Here is a 23,737-nt window from a genome sequence, read left to right on the forward strand (position 1 = left end):
CTCTTGCATGCTGTTTACTTTCTCCATTAGTGCCCTTAGAATCTTAATCGTGGTTGTTTTAAATTTCCAGTTTCATAATTCCAACATCCCTGCCAGATCTGAATCTGGTTCTGCAGCTTGCTTTGTCTCTTCAAATTGTGGTGTTTTTTGTTTTGTTTTGTTTTTGTTTTTTGTCTTTTAGTATGTCTTATAATTTTTTCTTTTTTTTCTTTAATTAATTTTTTTTATTTATTTTTGAGACAGGGTCTCACTCTCTTGCCTGGGCTAGAGTGCTGTGGCATCAGCCTAGCTCACAGCAACCTCAAACTCCTGGGCTCAAGCGATTCTCCTGCCTCAGCCTTCCGAGTAGCTGGGACTACAGGCATGTGACACCATGACTGGCTAATTTTTTTCTATTTTTAGTTGTCTGGCTAATTTCCTTTTAATTTTTAGTAGAGACTGGGTCTTGCTCTTGCTCTGGCTGGTCTTGAACTCCTGACCTCAAGCAATCCTCCTGGCTCGGCCTCCCAGAGTGTTGGGATTACAGGCGTGAGCCACCGCACCTGGCCATAATTTTTTCTTGATAGCCAGACATGATGTACCAGTAAAAGGAACAGCAGTAAAGAGGCCCTTAGTACTTCGGTGGTAAGTTGTGGGGTGCGGGGAAGTGCTCTATAGAACCACCAAAGGTATCAGTCGTTTAATGAGCCTGTACCTCTGGACTAGGAACTTCACATGTATTCTCAGTTTCTTCCGCCCTTTCAGTGGAACAAGATGGTCAGAGTGGGCTGAACTGGATACTTCTCTCCTTCCAGGAAGGCTGAGGGGGCTGCAGTTGGGTATTTCCCTCCCCTCAGGTCAGTTAGGGTCTGATAAAAAATCCTCATGGCTTAGGCTCTTGGTAAATAGTTTCTCCTGAAGGAAGATCTTGTTAAGAAGAACAAAATGCCTGGCGTATTGCAAAATACAGCTGACCCTTGAACAAAATGTGTTTGAATTGCAGGGGTCCACTTATATGTGGATTTTTTTCAAACAAACCTGAATTGAAAACACAGTTTTCACAGGATTCAAAACCGCTGAATGTATATGGGTTCTGTAGGGCTGACTGCGGGGCTTGAGTATGTGCACATTTTGGTGTATGTGTTGGGGGGAGGGGAGTCCTCCTGGACCCAATCCCCACGTACACTGAGAGACGACTGTAGTCACTTTTCCCCACCCACCTGCGGGAGGTACAAGATCTTTCTTCAGCATCGCTGTGAGAATCTGTTTGAGCTGCTGGAGGCAAAACTCACAAAAGTGTGGGGACCCTGAATAACTAGGCACCCCCACCCCCTGGAGTTTTGATCTCTCACCCTTGTTCATACTGAGACTCCAGCAATCCTTCAGTTACAGCTCAGGCTTCACTACTTTGCTGGTTCCTGTGGATGTTTGCGCTGGGGGCTTCTGCTCCAGCGAGCCACAGATTTCTGCCTTCAACTGTTGGTCTCTCCAATTTTGGGTGCCTTGTGATCCCCCTTTCTGATGAATCTTGGAAGAATTGCCCTGTTCCCGGAAGCCCTTTGTGACACCCCAGTTCCACCACACAATCTGGGTTCACAGTTATTCCTCTGGGTTCCTGCACTTGCCAAAGCCTGTGTTTATCTTTCACACTGTGTCACATGCATCCACCCCTCCCCCACTGGACTGTGGGCTCCTTGAAAGCAGAGATGCAGTCGTACACCTCTGTGTCCTGGTGCCTAGCACAGAGCCTGCCATGCAGTAGAATTTCAACAAATGAATGTGTCACGAAGGATTGAACAGGTAGTGTGTGGTCTGTACCATGTGTAACACCACACGACTTCAGAAGAAAGGCCAAGCTCGGGGCCAGAAGGCCAGGGAAGGCTTTCTGAAGGGAATGGCAGGACCACCCAAGACTGCCATGGGGAATGAGAAACGGGCAGTACTGGAACCCTCATCTCCCCCACTGGGGAGGTGCTGTGTTGACTGTTCCCTAACTGGATTTCGTGTTTGGATTTCAGGAGTTGTGGAGCTTCATTCATCCTTGCCCTTAGTAATGAACTCTGGGTGCTAAAACAATAGGTGCTTAGATTCAGAGGAACAAGCGGTTCAACAATTAGTGAGCTCTGGCAGGAAGTCCTGAATATACTTGCTTTGTGGTTTAGACCTCAGAGCTTCCTGCCAGAGCTTAACAAGGTTCAGCAAGCCTAAGAAACCAAGGAGAAGGCGGGCGGATGGGACCACAAACGTGGCACCAACATTTCAAAGCAAGGTGACTTCTCACCACCTACTATTTTCTAACTTCAACTAAAAACTGTTTTTTTCCTTCCACTTCCCCCAAAGTACAATTAGCATGACTGCTAGCTGGGGATGGGGTCTGATCTTTTAATTATAGTCATTTAAGACCCTTAGGATTTGATTCAACCAGCTTGTCTCTGAGCCCACCCTTTTATGTCATCTGATGGGCTCATGGCACCTCCAGTATTCGTGGACTCCCCTCTTTTCAAGGATGACTCTACAGGTCACTGTGCCCATGTCTGAACACGCAAGAAAGTGAGACCAAAAAGATTAAGTTTTGTGGTGCTTTCTGCTGAAGTTTGTGCACAGAGGTTTCAATTCGTGACACAAATCTACAAATAGGTTGTTGGGCCCAGTTTTGCAGCTGTGACCCGGGGAACATGCTCTGGTCATTTTAGTGAGGATGAAGGTGGCTCAGGTGAACTGGGTTGACCAAATTTGATCCTGCTGTCACACCCACGCACCTCTTTCTCATTCAGCAGCTTCCTCTTCTGGATGCTGGACTCCTTTCTACAATGAGCAGACACAGGTCAAGTCAAAGCTTTTATTTCACTTCTACTCACAGGACGGTGGGCAAGTGTCCACCAGGGCACACAAGAAACCTGAGAGTCTCTCAAGCTGCTTGCAGGGAGACCCGGGCACAGCCACCACTCGGCTTAGCTCATCTGCATGTGAGCCGAGAGGGAGACGAGAGAGCTCTAAGATTTTTGTGTTCAGTCGCCCATCATCCTCACAATCACGTTTATTGTTTCTCCCTCCCAGATGTCGACCACATGCTGAGTTGGAAGGTGCAGAGGTAGCTATGGCCCACGAACATCGGGAGGTGATAATGTTCTGCTCGGAGAAAACACCTGATGGAAGCATGGATGTGCACACCCGGGGTGGAGAAATCCACAGTGCCTTTTACTGGAAAGAAAGGTCTCTATGTTTTTTAATCAGAGGAAGGGGACGACATGTTTTCTGCAGCACCACGGGGAGGTTTCGGTTGAACTCGAGGTCTGGGGAGGGGCGGGCCTTTATGCTGATGAACTTGTGTGCCAGACGAAGGCGGGGGCCTCCTCTGAGGCTGGTGCTGGACACGGTGGCCAGGAGGCAGGGGACGATGACCCGGTGCCTGGGAACGATGACTAGGTGGTGGAGGTGCTTGGGAAGCCGCTGGATTTTGAAGCATAGAGGCTGGCATTTGGTGGGGCTTCTGGCTCCTTTCTTCAGTGGTTACTCTGTGGACTTTAATCTCCAGCTCCTCATCTGCAACAACAAAACCTCTATAGAGTTCATCTTGGCGAGATGCAATCAGTGTAAATATTGAGTACTTCTGTGTGCGAGGTGTTAATGCTAGCTCCTCTGGGGGGTGCAATGGGGAAGCAGCAGCTGCCCCTACCCTTGGAGAGCTCTGGGTCTCCTAGGAGAGACAGAAATGCTCACTCACCACAGGTGGAGTGAGAGCCCAGGACTTCAAGGAACCAGTGGGAGGAAGACACACAGGTGGAGGGCTTCATGCCTGAGAGCCATGCAAAGATGGCTTTGGGTGCAGGGATTGGAATACCTAACTTGTAGCCTAAAGGAGGCCAGAGGGGGCCAGCAGGACCCTCACAGACCCCAGAGCCCTGCCTCTGTGCCATGCTAGCAACTGCCCTGAGAGCAAGAACCCTGTGGTCAGAGCACATTGCAATGGCGTCTGAGTAGTCATGTCATTTAGTAACAACATTCCCTCCGATGGGTTTGTATGTTAGAACTGCCTTTCACTCAATTCTGCTGTCATGCAACCCACGTTCTGGAGAGAGGTTGGAACACATATGAGGGACCTTTCAGTCCTTAGAAATGTACTAGTGTCTCATAAATTCATGGCCTATGCTCTCGGGCTTAGGAGGGAAAGAATTCCTCCTCTCCTTATCCTCCAGGATTTTCTGCTTTGAGTGACTTCCGTCCACGAAGGTAGGGCCATGACTGATAGTAATGTAGTTTTTCCTGTACTGCCTTAAAATCACACAAGAAATCTGTGAGGGTCCTGCTGGCCCCTTCTGGCCTCCTTTGGGCTACAAGTTAGGTATTCCAATCCCTGCACCCAAGGCCATCTTTGCAACAGCCCCAGAGGGAGGTAAGAAGAGAAGATTCTCTCTGGGGTAAATCAACAGTCTCTTAAACCGTTATAGGGATGTGTGACTGGGAAAACACAGCCCCTCTCTGAGCATCACCTTGACGATGCCAATCCAAATGGCCTCCTCTGACTGCTGAGAATGCAAGCGTCATGTGGCTTCAAATGTGAAGACTCAAAGTCAGACAATGTGATTTTGACATCTGCGTGGCCTGTGTGCTCTAAGCGTCAAGAGAAACGGGCCCAAAAAGGACAAAACACATCCTTTATGCCATCTTCGGGGTCCCAAGGTAGCTGAGGTTATGCTCTGGAGGCTGTGGAGAGGACTTTGACCCCGACCCCAATTCCCAGCTGCAGGGCAGTGTGATCCTTCCTCATCTCCTACCTGGCAAGCTTGGGCTGGCATTAGTTCACTGCTCTGTTTGTCCCCCACTTTGTTCATTTGTCCTCCCAACATTTATTCCTCATCTTCCAGCTGCTACATGTCATCACTAAGTAGCAGTAAGGACTCAGACACAGACACTATCCTCAGGAAGCCTAAAGTCAAGTAAGTGAGATGACCCAGGACTGCAAATCACTGTATCAGTTTCCATTGAGAGCCCAGGGCCACCAGATGGTGCAGGCGGAGGCCATGAGCTCTGGTGGGAGGAGAGGGCTGCACGCGAGGCTAGCAGCCTGCCTGGTCAGAGCAGGACTGCGGGTTCCCGGCACATCCCCACCAGCAACCTCCAGCCACGGCTGAAACTCCTGCTGCGGGCATTCCCCCAGGCTCATTATCTGCCCCTCATTTGTGTCTCAGGTTGCTAACCCCAGGTCTGGGCTAGAGTGGGGCAAGTGAGGCAGATGGGGCCTAAAATTTAGGGAGGGATCCACCCTCAGGGCAGGTCGGCCAAGGTAGAGGGCCTCCTTAAATTCCACGCCCTGGGCTCCTTGCCTCGCTGGGCCTGGTCCTGACAGCCTACAGGCCACAGGATTAGAGGCGAATAATTTATGAGCTTAAGTTTCCTCATCTGTGTTAATGTCTTCTACCTTCTATCATGGCACTGAAAGCTGGATGAAATAATGAGTATAAAGCACAGGGATTTGTGCCTGGCCCAGATGACTTCTTTGTCAATGTAGGCTCATCCTCATGTTGGTCTTTTCTGCCTGGTGATGGCAGAGACTGCCTTGTCTGGGAGTGATGGGTGAGGTCCACCTGGGAAGAATACGTGGTCTTTGACCATTAGGTGGTGGAGAAAGGGTCGCTGCGGGCAGGGGCGGAGCACAGCCTGCGCAGGGCACAGAGGGAGGAACCATGTGTGCCTATGGGACTGTGCGAGCGCTTCCGCTCCCCTGGGGTGGAGAGTGTGGAGCGATGGTGGGGGAAGAACAGGCACTAAGTTCAGGAGGATGTTTCAGGGCCAGGCTGGTGGCCGTGGTGTGATGGGACATGGGGCTGAGAGGCTGCAGCCTGAAAGGGTGACTGAGGGAGAACAGAAAAGAGAAGTCTGAGGTGAGAAAGCAAATCGGAAAGGCACGGGGCCCACGGCCACCACTGCCTGGGGAGCTTCAGACCTTGTCCTTGGGCCTTGCCGGAATTAGCTGGTATGGGCGGGCTGGGCCCACTCAGGGAGACACCCAGCAAGAGGGGACCCAGTCCTGCTGTGAACTGAGATTGCACAGGGCCCCAGGCCTACCCGCCTGGCTGCACACCCTGCTGGTGGCTGATACCCCACCTTCACCCCGCAGCAACACCTGGCTTGTCATTCTCTGATGTGTTCTGCCTTGGATGGCCTGGCCCGCTGAGCCCGCTCCTCACTTACGAGCACAACTTTTTCATTCTTGCCTGGTTGTTGGACAGGCTTGATCTAAGGAAAAACACTCTCTCCTGAATGGTGAGTTAGAAAAGGGGCACAGTCACCCTGGTTTAGAACAACTGTTTTCTTGTGAGTATTTGGCGACCTGAGTGATTTTACCTGTGTTCCTAGGAGCTCGGTCCTGAACATAAAATGGGCCAAGGATGCACAAGATGGTTGTTCCTAGCGATGCTGTTTTGAAGCTAACCTTCCTACCCACGTAGAGACTGTATCCACACTGGCCTTATGCCAAGGAGGCCTCAGTGGATTCCAAGGAGGCTGACCTGGATTCAGCATCTCAAAGCTCCCACATAGTAGCCATCAAGAATTTGTTTTTCAAAAATCAAGCTAACCACAAAATGAAACAAGCCATAACCACTGGTTACAACCCTGACATTTTGAAACTACCTATCTCCATGATTTTCTTTGAGTCCAAGGGGGTGTCCCCAGGAGATATTTCACAGATATTTTGCTGGGGCCTGCAGTGAGATGGAAGAAGGGGAGCTTACTGTTTCTCCTGCGGTTCTGTTTTTTCCTCCTGCTGATGTAGAAAATGAGCAGTCCCACAAAGATCAGGAAGAGGGTGCCTCCTCCACAAATGCCAGCGATGAGATAGATGTCCAGACCTTTCTCTGCAAGAGGAGAAGAGGGATGAGGGCTGGCATGGTGGTTCATGCCTGTACTCCCAGTACTTTAGGAGGCCGTGGAAGGAGGGTCACTTGAGGCCAGGAGTTCAAGACCAGCCTGGGCAACATAGCAAGACTCCATCTCTACAAAAAAAAATTTTTTTAAGTTAGCCAGGCATGGTGGCACACACCTGTAGTCATAGCTACTGGGCAGGAGGATCACTTAAGCCTAGGAGTTCAAGGCTGCAGTGAACTATAGATCATGCCATTACACTCCAGCTTGAGCAAGACCCTGTCTCTAATAAAAAAAAAAACAGAAGTGGGCCCAGACAGAGGGGTCATTTCATTGCTCTGGCCAACGATGCTGCTTCCTGATTCAAGCAGATAAAAGAGCTCAGTGGCAGCTTTCGGTCTCAGAGAGGTCAACTTCGTGGAGGGTGGTGAGTTGTGTCAATGCCCGGAAGGGCCCAGGGTCCAGGAGAAGCCCCTTCTGCAGGCTCCTTGGGAAACTGCTCTCAGGGACTAGACTAGACTTGTTCGTGTGGTAAGGCCTGTCCACTCTCCCCATCACAGAGAACGTCATGGAATTTTAGATCTGAGGAGTTTAGAGATACTATAGCATAACTTCTAGTTTCAAAATGAGGCCCCAAGAGGGAGGCTGAGTTGTCTGTGGCCACACTCTATCTGCTCCTGCGCAGTTCCCTAAGCGGCCCCTTGTCTTAGTGTCTCCACGTTGCTTACCCGGCTCTCATCTCTGGCTTCCCTCCTGCACCACGATTCTTTCCCACCCTCTTGACCAGGCCGTTTCCAAACCCTCAGGGGGAACCTTTCCCTCGTGCAGCCCGCTCTGACCTCACAGCCAGCACCCCCCCCCCCCAGACTCTCCCTGCACCCCCGAGGGAGGCTCAGACACACAGTGAGTTAGCGACAGCAGTGGACTCAGTTTCCGGTCCCCAGACCTTAAAAACAGTAACTTCGGTGTCACGGGAAACAGGTTTGGCTCTTCTAGGCAAGAGCTGTTTGACATTTGGTGCGTTACTTCACCTCTCTGAACCTGTTTCCTTCTTTGCAAAATGGAGATAATGAAACCTACATCACAGGGTGGCTGTTGGAAGTCAATCAGATAATGGATGTGAAAGTGCGTTGTAAACTGTAAAACAACACACAGATGTGAGGTCTTGCTCTTAGCAGTGCTCTCGGCGCCCGTGTTTCTGGGAGCTGTTTCCCAGGAGGGGTGCTGGGCTGTCTGCCCTTCGTCAGTCAGTACAGTGAGAGGGGCCGCAGAGGGGCCGGGGGTCAGGGGCCGGGACACCTGGAGGACAAACAGCAGCTTGGCCCAGCATCACAAAGGAAATGCTTCCCCAGCGAACCAACCCTAGGAAGAAGTAACTCGTAGACATGAAGCCCCGGAGGGACCCCAACGAGCAAGGCAGAGACTGGGAAACCGAAGTTAACAGATTATCAAACTGCAGTCATTTGGTCTTCCTTGTTTTTCTTTCCTCAAGTCTCCCTTTGACTCATTCTTTGCCCGCCAGTGACGCAACTTGCCTGTGCTCTACCAATGAAGGGGTGTCACTAGAGAAGCAGGCAAAAGCCTAACCTGAGCCCAGTAGCTGAGCCGAGAAAGGATTCTGGGTCCTCGAGGCCCTGCTGGCTGGGAGGAGGGGCTGGGGCTGCCGGGAGGAGTTTACCTCCTGCTGGGCTGAGAACTTTTCAGATTTGACCAAGGGTGGGGCATTGGGTAGCAAGTGGCTAAGTCAGGCAGCCACCAGCTCACCTAGGAGTCCTAAGGCAGGGTGGCCACACCTTTATCTTGGGCACACTTGGGAATGTAGGCAGCGCTTACACAGTCTTTTCTCAGGTTTGTGCACTGTGGCTCTCTGGGGCGCCTGGTGGTGGCCTTGGTGGAGAACATTCCGGCTTGTCTCAGCGGCAGCTGTCACTCTGTCATTCAAAAATATGTCCCTACAATCCCTAAATCCAATCACACGATCTTCCTACAGTTTCTCTTAGAGATAACGTGCTCATAAGTTTATGTGATGAAGTACTTCTTGTCTGTCTGAATCTGTTCCTTCCGCCAAGTATTTTGGTTTGAAGTTTGTACACACTCACCTGACGTGAGCCAAATGGTTACAGTCTGATCATTGCTCCTCTCCACCTTGGCCTTGGAGAATGAGATGTCCAAATCCCTTTTAGGGTCTTTAAGAGCAGCCCCTCCCTCCCAGTCTCCCCCCAGGTATTCCTCCTGTCTCCTTAGCGACCCTTCCCATGACCAGCCCCTGCTCAAGGGGACAGAAAGGACAGAAATGTTCCAGCCTTCAAAATTTGGCTTCTCCCCAAGTCTTCTTTCCCTCCCTCCTTCCATCTCTAACACACACACATTTTTATACTGGTGGGCTCTAGTTAAAAAACATGAAGAGTAGGGTTGCCAGATGAAATACAAGACACCCAGTTAAATTTGAATTTCAGATCAATGATGAATAATTTCTAGCACACGTATGTTCCAGGCAGTATCTGGAACATACCTACAGTGTATTTTTATTTGCTAAATCTGGCAACTCTAATCAAAGGCCTCCTGAAAGGGGAAAGAAAGATGTGAAGTCAAGAAGGGGCAGCTTCACTCACTGTGCCTCACTGATGGGGGACCGTAGGGGAACAGCTGGTGGGCAAACAGAGGGGCTGAAGTGATGCTGGTCTAAATTTGTGGTTGGCAGAGTCTCACACGCCCCAGTGATCCTCACTCCTGGTATCTCATCTTTGTGTAATTCCCTCTGAATGCGTGTGGGCTGGACTTATTGACTTTCTTCTCATGCATAGAAGACAGCGGACATGATTAGGATATCATTCCTGAGATTAAGTTATGAAAAGACCATGGCTTTTGTCTTGGGCACTTACTCGTGCTCTCTCTTAGATTACTCTGAGGGAAGGCAGCTGCCATATTGTGAGGCAGCCCAATGGCCCGCATGAGTGAGCTTGGAAGTGGATCCAAGAGTCTACTCCTCTGATATTCTGTGATCATGGAGCTTATTCTCTTTGTGGACCAGGAGGCTGAAGCCCAGAGAGGGGAAGAAACTCTGTCAAGGTCATCTGGCTACATTTGGACAGACCCAAACTAGAAGTCCAGGCCTCTGGTTCCCAGGCCAGAGCTTGAGCGCTACAGCAAGATGCCTCTCAAAAATTTCTTCTGGAGGTCATGGCAAACAGGGACACTGGGAATAAATTAGACTCTTGGAGTTTCAGGACCTCCTGGAACTAGTCCCAATGCTGGGCTGGCTGTCCTGCTGGTGTCAGGAGTAGTGAGTGGGGCCACGCTGTGTCCACAGTCCTCTCTGGCCTCGCATGCTCCCTTCCCCCGTGCCCCGCCTCCCAGGGTTTCTATAGCTTTTCTACCCTCACTCCTGATAGGAGGTGCTGACCACTGACCAGCTCCCTTCCACTAAAGAATCTTTAGGGTAGGAGTTGGAATCACGGTCACTAACTAGCTGAGAGACCTTGGGCAAGTCAGTTTCCGTCTCTAGGAAATGGGGCTTTGCATGAGATAATCTCTACAGCTTCTTCCCCTCTTCAATTCTGCAATTCTTTCTCATGGAAGAAGACCTTTTTAATTCCCCGAAGTCAAATTGTGCTCAGTGGGAGGACTCCCAACATAGGTGACCAGAGAACGCCACTCCCACTAAGGCTTCCCTTGTAGGTTTCCAGAAGAAGAGGTACATTTTCACTTCTCATCCTGAGCCAAGGCTGCCTCCCAGCCGAGGCTTCTGTGCCCTGGAGCTTGTGCCTCTGCCCACTGTGGGCCTGGCAGGCCGTGCTTGTGAAGCGATGCCCGCTACGTACCTACACAGTTGATGGCTTTCTCACTGGATTCCTCACTGAATCTGTTCTTTGCTGTGCACTTGAACATCGCATTCGGGTTGGTGGTCCATGTGTGTGTGATGACCTTCTGAGAATGTGTCATGAAATGTTTCCGATTTTGATACAGCTTTAATTCAGGGTCAGTTCCTTTCATTACCTCGCAGGTCAAAGTTCTGTTGATACAATCCCAGGAGATCTCTGGTTTTGAGACCAACTCTAAAAAGAAAATAAAGATCCAATTCATATTAGGCAATTTTCTGATTTTAATAGACATACTATTAATACACGGAGGAATGGAGTCAGTTTGGGACCAAGGAACAATTTCAAAGACCCTTAGCAACTTCTGAAAATAATTGTATTTTATTTTATTTACATAGAACATTCAGAACAAATTTGTTTCTGATAAAGTTTGTAGGTACATTACACCAGTAAAAAAAGTATGTCATATCTGATGTTTATGTGCTGCCTTATACCTTAAAATGTTTTTACATACATGGTATCATTTAATCCTATCAAGCAGAGAGGCTGATGTCTTTCTCACCATTTATAGGTAAAACGCCTACCTATTTAGGTGATCTTAGGGCAACACCGAAAAATTATTAGATCAAGAGAGGAACTGCCCTTCTGAGTCCAAGTTCAGCAGTATGAGTAAGAGGGTGACCATGTCCTGATCCCCACTCACCTCAGGAGCTTGCGAGGAGCGATGCTTTAGGAGCAGCCACAAACCCCACCCTGGAGGAATCACCACATGAGTGGCCTGGGACCTTGGTTGCCCCCTACCCCCAGCAGGGTCCAGAGGGCCAGGTGGGGGCACGTGGGGGTGTGGGTGTCCAAGGAGCTCAACAATCTGGAGAGAAAGGACACCAACCTGGGAACCAGAGACATGGTTCTGCCTTTCCTGGCCAAAGCTGCTTGACTACTCACTGTGTCTCGCTGGGCCTCGTCTATAAAAGAAGGATGAGAAAAATATTCCCTGCCCATTACAAAAGGGACAGCATATGGCAACGCCCTGGGCAAAGTGTTAGGTACTGACACTATTAGTGGTAGTTCTTGCTTTCATTAATCACAAACTTCTTGCTTCCCCTTTTCTGACATAATATTTAAAGGCTGCATCATAAAAGAAAATACACTTGGCCTTGGTGTTAGACGGGTCAGGTCCAAATCCTAGCTCCACCACTTCCTAGTTGTGTGAGCATCTCCTTTTTCTTCTCTTTTATTCCTTTCCTCATTCTTTACTCTCTTTCCCTCTCAGATGCTCTCCATTCACAATGCGGACAGACAGCTTATTTTTCAACACTTCCCTCCCACTCTGACTTCCAGACACCAATATCTTCCCTCTGGACCATCCCAGCCAAATTTCATTTCTGTCCCAATATGTATAGGCATGCAGAAATTAAATTAAATTTTCTTCCCATCCCGAGACTCTGTATTACCCAGAATGAAGAAAATGGGAAAATCATCAACATACAGCGACAGAGTCAGTACGGGACCTAGGGGCTGGGTCACGGTGTTTACCTGCCTTTTCAAAATGGAAACATTCTTTTTCTATTTATAACAGTAACATTCAATCATTATAAGAATTGATAAAACACTTTTAAAAGTTTAAAGTGGATTAAAAATCACCCCCAATTCCACTACCCAAAGTAAATAATAATTAACATTTTGATGATGTATATTTTTACCAGATATTTTCTATGTGTATGTACACATATATATAACATAATATTTTAAAAATTAAAACTGGATTATGTGATTTTGTAGTCTGCCTTTTTCCCCTTACTATGCAATTATATTATGAAATTCTTTCCTTTATGAACATCAATAAATGTATATCTCCACCATCTTTTTAAAATGACACATTCTTAATTTAATTAATATGTTTCTAACTGCTGGAATTTCTAATCTGTTCCAGTATTTCAGCAATATAGACAACACAGTGATGAATGCCTTTGTGTAGTGATACCTTTGTACACATCCCCTCTGTGAGGATAGCTTCCTACCAGTGCTGTGACCTGATTATTTTTCTCAGGGTGAGAACTCCTTACTTTTGAGCTGCTCGGATTAACCCCTTCTCTACCAGCATCTGCTTCTAAGGGGCCCTCCAATGCCTACGGCAGCCCTTTCATTAAGGAGATGTGGGTACCACGATCGAAGCTTGACAAAGCTGGAGAAACAGGGAGGTGCGGGAGGGCATTAGCACTGGGCAAACAGGTCCTGTGCCCCAGGCACTGCGGGGCACCTTTACACACATTGTGTCTTGGCTATCCCTTGAAGTTATTAAGAAAATCAGACTCAGAGCTGATAGGGAATTTGCCCAAGGCCATGTGACAAGTAATGGTGACCAGACCACAAGTTAAGATGTTGTGTGCCATTGACATGTCCACACACAACAGCAGGTCACTGTCTTTTGGCTAAGGGGTGCGAGAGTTACTTTTGGGGGTAATGAAGATGTTGATTGTATTGATAGTTGCACAACTCTGTGACTATACTAAAAGCCATTGAATTGTACACTTTAAATGGATGAATTGTATGGTATGTGAATTATATCTCAAAGAAGGTGTTTGGAAAAAAAGAAAAAGATCATCCTCCTTGCCAAAAGGACCTCTGGGGTTGCAGCCTGACTTTGCTCCTACGAAGCAATGAGACTGGTCAAGCTGCTGCTCATGGGAGTCTCTGTTTTCTCATAGGCAATAAGGGGGTAGTAACGACTACCCTTGGACTGCTGGGAGCTTTACGCAAGGTCTGCACGGGGGCACCCGACACCAGCTGGTCGCCTTTATTACCACCACAACACCGAACTTGACCCCAGTGTGAAAGCACCAGCACCACAGTCCTCTGTGTGGGGCTCACGCTCTCAACAGGACACTTGTACCATGCTGGCTGGAGTCACGAGCTCTGCCGCCCCCAGAGCCCACAGTCAGAGGCCCCTTCTGGCGCCATTCTGAGCCCCACCCCATTTCTGGAAGGTGCTCTCCATTCAAGGCTGCAGGGGAGCTGGTGGTGTCTGGGATGGCTGGAGTGGGGCTGCTGCTAGGCCCAGGTGCTGAGGACAGGGCTGCAGGGAGCCCAGGCAGGAGGAGGGGGCCTCCAACTCCGGCGACATTTCCTGGGTGCAGCACAGCAGTGCTGATTTGCTCATGGAATGACTGGCTCACGTCCGTGCTGGGGTTCCTGCCTGCCTCTCCACGCCAAAAGCGGCTTCCTCTTCTCCCTTCTGGTCATTCCCTGCACAGTGTCCCTCGGGCTTTCAACTTCAATGGCATTTCGATTCCACTTTCTCCTCCTTCTCTCCCTCACCCAAGCCACGTGTCCACCCTTTCTCCACCATGACCCTCAGCGTGCTCATTCTTCCTCACCTCACAGGCCCCCTTTCGTCTAGGCCTGTGGTCGCCAAGCTTGACTGCTCATTGGAACCCCCTGGGGAGATTTAGAACCTACCGATGCCCAAGTTCCATAACCCAGTCCCTGATTTAATTAGTCTAGGATGGGGCCTGGGCACTGGTGACTTTTAGAAGCATCTCTGTTGATTCTAATGTGCAACCAGGGTTAAAAAATCACCCAGCAGCCCTTCCCCACTCCACTTGGATTACAGCAGCAGCCTTCTGGCCAGTCTCCCCACCTCTGTCTTCAATATCCCCACCTGCCCTCCCAGTACAAGTAGAGACACACAAAGCCACACACTGTGTATTTTCTACACATATCAGCAAAAGTCACCTTCCACCTTCGATCACTCTGATGTTGAGCAGTGCCAAAACAAGGGCTGTTCACCCTTAAATGCATTGTTTCCAGCCCTTTCCTGCGATATAACTAACTACTCCTTTGGGGCACCCTGGCTTGAAGCTGGCTCTCCCGACAACGGACCCACTGCTCTCCAGTTAGCCTCACCTTCCTGCCACACTCTTAGCTTGCCCCTTCAGCACCCACCTGGAATGGCCCCCTTTTGCCTCTGCCCACTTGTTCCCCTCGTGATTGATGCCACCTTCATCCAGGTTCTTCACTCAGCCCCCCATTCCCCATAACCACCTGGAGAGAGAGCTGTGGGCAGGTAGACTTTAGTGTCTGTCAGATGTGTGGATTCCACCCCCAGGCCCCAGAACTGGAGTCTCCACGAGGGCAGGAAGGATATATTCGATGTCCTTCAGAGCCCCCTTGGAGGTAGAGGTCAAGGCTGGACAATGTTATAAACGCTATTTTCCAACTTGCTAAATAGCACCCATGCTGAAATGAAAAAATTTAGGGAATGAACACTTACCTACAATCTTCAAATCAAATGTTTCTTCCAATATGTTTTTCCCTTCTGCATTGTATACTGTTACCTTGTAGATACCATTAGAATTTTTCTGCAGAGGTTTAATTTTCAGAGTTCCATTTGCTAATACTGTATATGTTCCATTTAGACGGTAAGGTTCTTTGCCTTTTTTGAATTGTGCAACCTTGATTTTGTTTGGTCCTTTTTCCCATTTTATATCATCAAGGTCCTTCATCTGAAACTTACGAATGTCCAAGTTGACTTCCTGATCCAAGACACCCCAGGCTTTCTTGTGATTCCCAGTGTCACTGGGGACTGCATCTGTGAAAAGCAAGACAGTTACTGAGATCTTGAGATTCACTCTTTGACTCCTATCTTACCTCAGGATTTCCAAAGAAGCTTCTAACAGTGACGGTGAGGACCTACACATCAACTTACCTTTGGTAGAAAAGTTGAAAATCAGAAATAAGCTGGCTAAAATTTTACATAAGAGGTTCATCTTAAGGGTTAGTTTCCTTCTTATGATTCTGAGCTCTTCATGCAAAAGGAACTGAAGTAAGACTGGTGGACTCCACCCCCCAACCCCCTAGAGCTTAACCACATGCCTCTCTTTTTGGCTTTTTTTACAGTAGCATAGAATACACACACACACACACACACACACACACACACAGAGCAAACCAACCCTTCTGATGTACTCCTTTGCCAAAGCAGGTGTGTTTATGGGTGTATTTTCTTATCACATTTTAATACTCGCCAAAAAAAGGGGGGCAATTATCATCCCCAAGAAAGAGAAAAGGAATTCAGAGACTGAGTAGATACCAGGATCACCCTTCTATAAACAAGGAGCCCAATTCAGCCATACAGGCTCTATCTACTCAGCTATATTGCTTTAACATGACCCCATAGAGATATAGATAAATGTTTGTAAGTGAAACACAGAATACAAATATTTATCCTGTACAATTATAAACATTAGAAAATGTATGCACATGACATCATTAGGAAATGAATTTTTTTCTCTTTCCAAAAAGATGTTTTTAATGTTCTAAAATTGTTTTTATGATTAAAAAGAAAAGAAAGAAACAAATGGCGTCTCAGCTGTAAATGCTTGCAATCTCCAAACCCTATGTTTAGCCTCCATTTTACAACTCTAGTGAAATTCACAGTTAGGTAAATAAAACCTTCTTCCAAAATAAATGAAGAAACATAGAGACTATGAAATACTATTAAACCACCAGAATAAATGATTCAAAAACATTTAAGGTGGTTAACGATATAGATGGTTAAGGAAGGGGAGCGATAAGAAGAGGAGAAATGAGAGCGGACAGGGGACAGGGGACGGGGAGAGAAAAGAAGGAAATCTGTGGCACCCGGAGAGAGACGGTGATGCAGAGACAGACGTATCCTGACAAGGTGCTCGGAGAGATCCAGTCACAGAGAAAAGTAATAACCCAATGACAGATTTCCAAAGTAAATTTCCAGTTTTACATTCTATAGGACACAGTTAGTAAAAATCTTAAAAAGTGTGCTTGTTTTCTTTTTCAACTTTTAGTACAAATATGAAAATTACCTCTCAGAAAGTTGCCTAGGAAATGAAATTAAGTCAAAGCAATTATTTGCCACCAGTGGGTAAAAGGGAGCCCAAATATTTACCTCCTGGTTGTGTGAGCAGCATTCACAATGGTAAATTACAGTTGGATTAAAATTTTAAATGCAAAAAACTATAATGTGCTGGACATTGTGGCATGTGCCTGTAGTCCCAGACTCTCTGGAGGCTGAGGTGGGAGGATTGCTTTAGCCCAGGACTTTGAGCCTGAGCGACACAGCAAGACACTGTCAACAAAACTCTATAATAAAGCTAAGATGACAATATAGAAAGATATTTTTCTGTCTTTGAGTATGGAGGGTCTATCTACATTAACACATGATCCATAAGTAATAAAGAAAAGATGGACGCATTTGACTACAGAACAATGTGAAATTTATGTATAGGCAAAGAGACACTGAGCAAAAGACACAACAAAATATTTGCAATATATACGAAAAATTATTAATATTCAAGATAAGTGACTAATTCCTATCAATAAGAAAATATAGTTTTTAAAATGGGCAAAACATATAATTAATAAGTTTACAGAAGAAATACTTCACAGAAGAAATATCAAACATGTTTGTTACCGAAAAATATACTGTAGCCACACAATACTATTTTTCACCATCAGAATGGCAAAATTAGAAAAGATACTAATTTACATTATTGACATAAAGGTGTGGAGAAACAGGGACCTTTATACAACATCAGAAGGAATGTAAATCGATACCTCCTGGGGAATGGAATTTGGCAGTTTCCACCAACTTGAAAATGTATGTATTTTTTGATCTAGTGATTTTAATTTGAGAAATCTACCCTGCACAAATGTTTAAAAATCCTGTTCAAGGACGTTTGTTGTCGCATTTTTGTAATAAAAAAAATTGCAAACAACTAAAATTATGGCACATTCATATTATGAAATACTGTATAATGGTCAAAACAGACTGAAGTAGAACTAAAAGCAAGGCATGGAAAGACACTTTTGGTAAAGCACATGAAAAGAGCAAGTTGCAATATAATATGTGTAGTATAACCCCTTCTATGTATTATACTATGTTTATACTACACTATACCATACCACAGTATACTATGTTATTATTAGTGTATGGAAAAAAATCTGGAAGACTTTTTTTTTAAGGCAGAGTTTTTTTTTTAAGGTTTTTTTTCATTATGGTAAAATATACACAACATAAAATTTGCCATCTTAATCATTAAGACTACCATTTAGTGGAATTAAGTGTATTCATATTGTTGTGCAACCATCACCACTATTCATCTCCAGAACTTTTTCATCATCCTCAACAAAAACTCTGTACCCATTAAGCAACTCCCCACCCACCTCCCCGGCCCTTGGTAACTTCTATTCTACTTTGTCTCTATGGGTTTGACTACTCTAGGAACCTCATACAAATAAAATCGTACAGTATTTGTCCTTCGTATCTGGCTTATTTCATTTAGCATAATGTTTTCGAGGTTCATCTATGTTGTAGCATATGTCAGAATTTCTTTCTTTTTAAAGGCTGAATAATATTCCGTGGCTACACCACATTTTGTTCACCTATCTGTTTGTCGATGGACATTTGGGTTGTTTCCACCTTTGGGCTGTAGTGGCTAATGCTGCCATGAACGGACTGTGCAAATATCTGTTCATGCCAGAGTTTTTACAGCGCTCATCGTTCTGGACTTAGACGGTGAGGGGGCTGAAATGAAACTTTCGCTTTTTACTTTATCAACTTCCGTGAAGTTTGAAAGTTTGGAAATGAACATTTCTTTTTAAATAAAAAAAAAAATGTTTCTAAGAGAAAGGATGCTTAAGGCACACTTTTTTTTTTTTTTTTCCCCAAAAGCATTTGCTGACCCCAAGAAACAATTAGCATGCAGCCTTCCTGCTTCTAAGTGGCTGACCCGCCAGCCACTGTCCGGCTCCAGCCTGTCATGGCCTGGACTAGACCAGGTGGTAGTGGCCAACCGCTAGCCTGCCCCAGCTTTTAGAGGCACGTGTCCCCTCTCTCTCTCATGTTCCTGAAGGCTTTTCCTAAGCTCTCGTGGAGTACATGAAGAGCAGCTTCTGTTCTTCGTTTTGAAACATTAATTCTGCTCCTCTCACGGCTAATTCAAGCCTGCGTGATGAGCATGGCTTCGAGGGCAGAAACCATGGAAAAAAAAGGGATCGATAGATCTGTGTGTAAAAAGTTATAATAAAAGCCAGGCGTGGTGGCTCACGCTTGTAATCCTAGCACTCTGAGAGGCCGAGGCGGGTGGATCACTCGAGGTCAGTAGTTCTAGACCAGCCTGAGCAAGAGCGAGACCCTGTCTCTACTAAAAATAGAAAGAAATTAACTGGCCAACTAACAACATATACAGAAAAAATTAGCCGGGCATGGTAGCGCATGCTTGTAGTCCCAGCTACTCGGGAGGCTGAGGCAGGAGGATCACTTAAGCCCAGGAGTTTGAGGTTGCTGTGAGCTAGGCTGATGCCATGGCACTCACTCTAGCCGGGGGCAACAGAGCGAGACTCTGTCTCAAAAAAAAAAAAAAAAAAAGTTATAAAAAATATTAAAAGACAAAGCACTAAGTAGAGTGAATCATTTTGCAAGATATACAACAAAGGCTGATCCCCTTAGAATTACAATTTTTTTTTTTGTAAACAGAAAGAAAAGATAGATACCTTAATATGAAAATAGTCAAGGTCCTAAAAGGAGCAATTCACAAAAGAAGAAATACAATTGACTAACAAATCTATCATACACATAGTTAATTTATTAATAAAGAAATGTTAGTTTTAACATAGATACATTTTTCAGCTTTCTTTTTAAAAAAGTTTCTTTTTATCGAATGTTTCATTGTATGAAAACATACAGTGTTGATGGTAAAAATGGGCATTCTCGTATATGGCCAGCAGAATTGCAAGTAGGTAAAGCTTTTGGTGGGCAATTTGTCAGTGTGAATTTGGAAGCATCAAAAATATTTACATTTTGACCTGTCAGTCCACAAGGATAATTTTGTTGTAAGGAAATAGTGAAGGCAACATAGTAGGTCTTGGCTATAAGTTTATACACTGCAGTGTTTTTACGTCAAAACTGGAAATAATTTAAATGTCTATTGGTTAAATCAATCAAGATATGGACAAGCTGTGGAATATGAAAAAAACAGGTCTCAATTGTAGGAGGAGGGGAAAAATCTTTTTATTCTACCCATCTTAGTTCTCTGGCTGGGACCCTGTAAATTAGACCAGCAAAAGACAGATTAACAAGGGAAAAACACACAGAAGTTTAGTAACATGCCCATTGTGCACACACATTGGAGCACCCAGTGCTAAGTAACCCAAGGGGTGGTTAGAACTTGGGCTTATGGGCCGGGCGCAGTGGCTCACGCCTGTAATCCTAGCACTCTGGGAGGCCGAGGCAGGAGGATCACTCGAGGTCAGGAGTTCGAGACCAGCCTGAGCAAAAGTGAGACCCCCGTCTCTTAGTAAAGAAATTATCTGCACAACTAAAAATATATATAGAAAAAATTAGCCAGGCATGGTGGCACGTGCCTGTAGTCCCAGCTACTCGGGAGGCTGAGGCAGGAGGATCGCTTGAGCCCAGGAGTTTGAGGTTGCTGTGAGCTAGGCTGATGCCACGGCACTCTAGCCGGGGGGCAACAGAGCAAGACTCTGTCTCAAAATTAAAAAAAAAAAAAAAAAGAACTTGGGCTTATGTTCCATCTTAAGCCAAACAAAGAGACAGGAGTCCGAGGCTTCTGGGTGGGGGAGGCAAGTTATGGGGCAACCAGGAAAAGTATAGTAAATACAGGTTGTTTGGTTAAGTTTGTTACACAGATGGAAGTTGGGCCTCCTCCACTGTTGAGAGTTGGTAAGAGTCCTCCTCTTCCAGTTACTGGAAGATGCCTTTTACAAATGGATATTTCCTTTATAAATATAAATTTCCCGTACAAAAAGAAAACCTTGTACTCTGTTTTTAGAGTTTTTCCTGCATCTGCTGGTTTGAGATGGCCTTTAGCTCAAAATAATCCATATGCCAAAGAGGCGTGTTTTGGCATCTTCTGGTACCCTTCACAAGAAACAATATAATCCCATTTTCTTTCTCAATAAGGGTGTGCGGGTGTGTGTCTCTTGGAAGGATGTCCAGCAGGTGTTGGTCCCTGGGTGGTGGGATAATAGTTTTTGTTCTGTCGTCCTTGGTGGTTGTTGCTATTCTAGTATTTCTAAATTGAACATGTATTGTCTTTTGATTGATTTCCTTTTAATTCTGTGTGGGCCTCCCACTGGGGTAAAAGCTCCGAGTATCTGCGGGGGGTGCAGCCCTGTCTTTGAGTGAGTGTGAGTTTCGGGGGAATATCTGGTGATGACTCAGTCCAGCTCCCTCCTTACCACCCTCACTGCAGTCTGCCAGCTGGCTCTTGCTCTATCTTCATGGACTCTTTCTGACCCAAACTTACACTCCTGGGGAAACAGACTAAAGGAAGAGAAGCAGAGGCAGGGGAAGAAGAAAACATTCTTAGAGGTCTTACTTCAGGCTGAATTCCTATCCTCTGACTAGGAAAATACTGGCAGTCCTGCCTCCTAACTCCCTCTCTGTGCCCAGGGAAAGCCCTAGCAAGATTTAGGTCAAGTTAGCACTGTGGTATAAATAAGCATTTCTGTAGTTCTGAGACAGAGTAGGGACCTCTCTTAGGGGCCTGCCAGGGCCCCCCAAAGCATGGAAATAAAGGAAAATCTTTTTTTTTTTTTTTTGAGACAGAGTCTTGCTCTGTTGCCCGGGCTAGAGTACCACTGTATCACCTTAGCTCACAGCAACTTCAAACTCCTGGGCTCAAGTGATCCTCCTGCCTCAGCCTCCCGAGTAGCTAGGACTACAGGCATGTGCCACCATGCCCAGCTAATTTTTCTATTTTTAGTTGTTTCGTTTTCTATTTTTACTTGTTAATTTTTTTTCTATTTTTGGTAGAGACGGTGTCTCACTCTTGTTAGGCTGGTCTCAAGCTCCTGAGCTCAAGGGATCCTCTCGCCTCAGCCTCCCAGAGTGCTAGAATTACAGGCATGAGCCACCACGCCCGGCCGAAAATCTTGAGTTCCTTCATAGGTTCCGGACACCTGGCTAGCTTTAAAAAGTGAACGAGGAACCTGATGAGAACATGACCCTCCAAACAAGGCAGAACGTGCTGGTTCCCTGTGGAAACTAAAAGAAAGCATTTTTTTTTTTTTTTTTGAGATAGTGTCTCACTCTGTTGCCTGCTGTTGCTATGGTTAAAATGCAGTGGCATCATCATAGCTCACTGCAACCTTAGACTACTGGGCTCGAGCAATCCTCCTGCCTCAGCCTCATGAACAGCTGAGACTATAGGCGTGCAACAACATAGCCAGCTAACTTTTCAAATTTTTTTGTAGAGACAGGGTCTGGCTATGTTGCCCAGGCTGGTCTTGAACTCCTGTCCTCAAGCCATCCTGCCACCTCAACCTCCCAAAGTGCCGGGATTATATGCATGAGCCACTGTGCTGGCCAAGATGGCATCTTAACATAAGTTCTTGAATTGTTTTTCAGAAATCCCCACCAGATGGAAAATGCAGATAAGGGAGAAATGAGGAATTAAACTCTGCCACTCTGACTGCCGTTCTTTGTTCTAAATTTCCCCGTGAGGCACCTGTTATACACATTTTAACATTTCTTTCTGCTAATCCAAGAATCTCTAAACCCACCTATGCCCCCCACCTCCGCTTCAAGATATCCTGCCTTTTGGGGCCAGGCCTGCCGGAAATGTACCCCTGTCTTTAAAAACCCTGGCCTGTAAACCATCTGGCGTTCGAGATTTAAGCATTAGCTGCCTGTACTCCTTGCATGGCGCCCTGCAAATAGTTTCTTTCTCCCGATGCAACTCTTGGCTTCAGTGCCTGGCTTTACTGAGCGGATCCCGGTTTGGTTCTGTAACGGTTCTCACCCAAGCAAATTACTCAAATTGTGGGATTTTAGAGGAGAAGGAAATTCAAAAGGGATATGGTTTTCTCGCCACGTTTCAGCGGAGGGTCCCGAGGCCAGGGAGGTGGCAGGGTATGCCTGTCCCCTCTGCCCACGCCAGCCGAGCCAGCACCCAAGCCCCAGCCCCCCAGAGCCCTGGGACACCGCCTGCTTCCTCCTGGGACCTCGGCGCCACCGTTGCCTGCCCGACGCCACCTGCCCTCGACTGAGGGGATCGCCAGGTCCTGCCTGGCCTTCCCATGCAGCATCGTCTCCTCTCTCTGGTGCCTCCACTTCCGCTCTCGCCACACCTTCCCACAGACCCAGGGGAGAAACACGAAAAAGGATTCAAGTGACGAGCACATTTTACTAAAGACAGACACTCGCCACAGCTTCAGTATCAGAAAGGCCACCCTTTCTGAGTCTGTGCGCGGCCAGGCCCTGCTGGTGCCCAGCTGGGTGGCAGCTGGGTGGTCACAGCAGAGCCTCAGCGTCCACCTCAGCATCAAAGTCAGACCCCACAGCCATCGTCACTGCCAGGCCCTGAGGCAGGTGTTCTCCCAAAAGCAGCCTCATGTCATCGGCCACCGATGCGTATTCCACGGTGGGGGACGCCTGCTTTCCAGCTGAAATGCCCACCTCTGAAAGCCCGTTCCTCTGCGGGGTGGATCTCCTCCGGGACAAAAACCGAGTTTTCTTTTCCTCTTGTGCTTCCCACCCACACAGCAGAGAGGACAGAATCGGCCCACGGTGGCAGTTCCTGTGTCAGGCCTGGGTTTCCGAGATGAGAGTCACCCAGCCTGGAAGTCCCCCCTGCAGTAAATGCTCCGAGGGGAGAAGGGGACCAGCTCAGTCACCAGCTGTACAATCACGTGATTGTAGAGAAAAGAGCTTTGGGCCACCACATACTACATACATGCATCTAGGTGTGTCAGTTCGTGTCTTTGAGCTTCAGTTTCCACATGTATAAGAAGAGAAGTGCTTTGCTCTCAAGCTTATTGTGAGTCAAATGAGGTGACCTGTGTCCAGGGTCTAGCGCAGTCCCTGGCCCCGAGCACACCCTCGGCGCATGTCAGCCTTCGTCCCTGTTTGCCTCTGTCCCTGCTCGAGGCGACCTAAGGCAGCAAGGGCGGGGGCCAAATAGAGAAGCTTTGCCCCCAGAGATAAGCCAGCAAAGCTCCCAGCTTCTGAACGCTTTGTAGCAAGCAAGTCGGGGACTTTAGAATAACAAGAACTAGGGGACTTTATGAGATTT

At 46.9% G+C, this 23,737-nt stretch overlaps 1 protein-coding gene across 2 annotated transcripts; it reads right to left on the minus strand.

Annotated features, from left to right (window-relative positions):
* Nucleotides 1–3,104: 3,104 nt before the first annotated feature.
* On the minus strand, nt 3,105–15,430 carry CD2 (CD2 molecule). 2 transcript variants are annotated; one of them, XM_069478917.1, is made up of 6 exons: nt 15,370–15,430; nt 14,935–15,252; nt 10,665–10,898; nt 7,162–7,201; nt 6,714–6,862; nt 3,105–3,522 (listed from the first exon to the last, which is right to left on the minus strand). In XM_069478917.1, the coding sequence occupies exons 1-6, from the start codon at nt 15,428–15,430 to the stop codon at nt 3,206–3,208; spliced, it is 1,119 nt and encodes a 372-aa protein (XP_069335018.1). In that variant the 3' UTR covers nt 3,105–3,205. The 2 variants fall into 2 exon arrangements, with proteins under 2 accessions (XP_069335018.1, XP_069335019.1); XM_069478918.1 differs by lacking the exon at nt 7,162–7,201 and having other exon boundaries at nt 6,714–6,836.
* Between the last annotated feature and the right edge of the window lie 8,307 nt (nt 15,431–23,737).

This window comes from Eulemur rufifrons, chromosome 8 (genome assembly GCF_041146395.1).
Source record: "Eulemur rufifrons isolate Redbay chromosome 8, OSU_ERuf_1, whole genome shotgun sequence".
Classification (NCBI taxonomy): domain Eukaryota; kingdom Metazoa; phylum Chordata; class Mammalia; order Primates; family Lemuridae; genus Eulemur; species Eulemur rufifrons.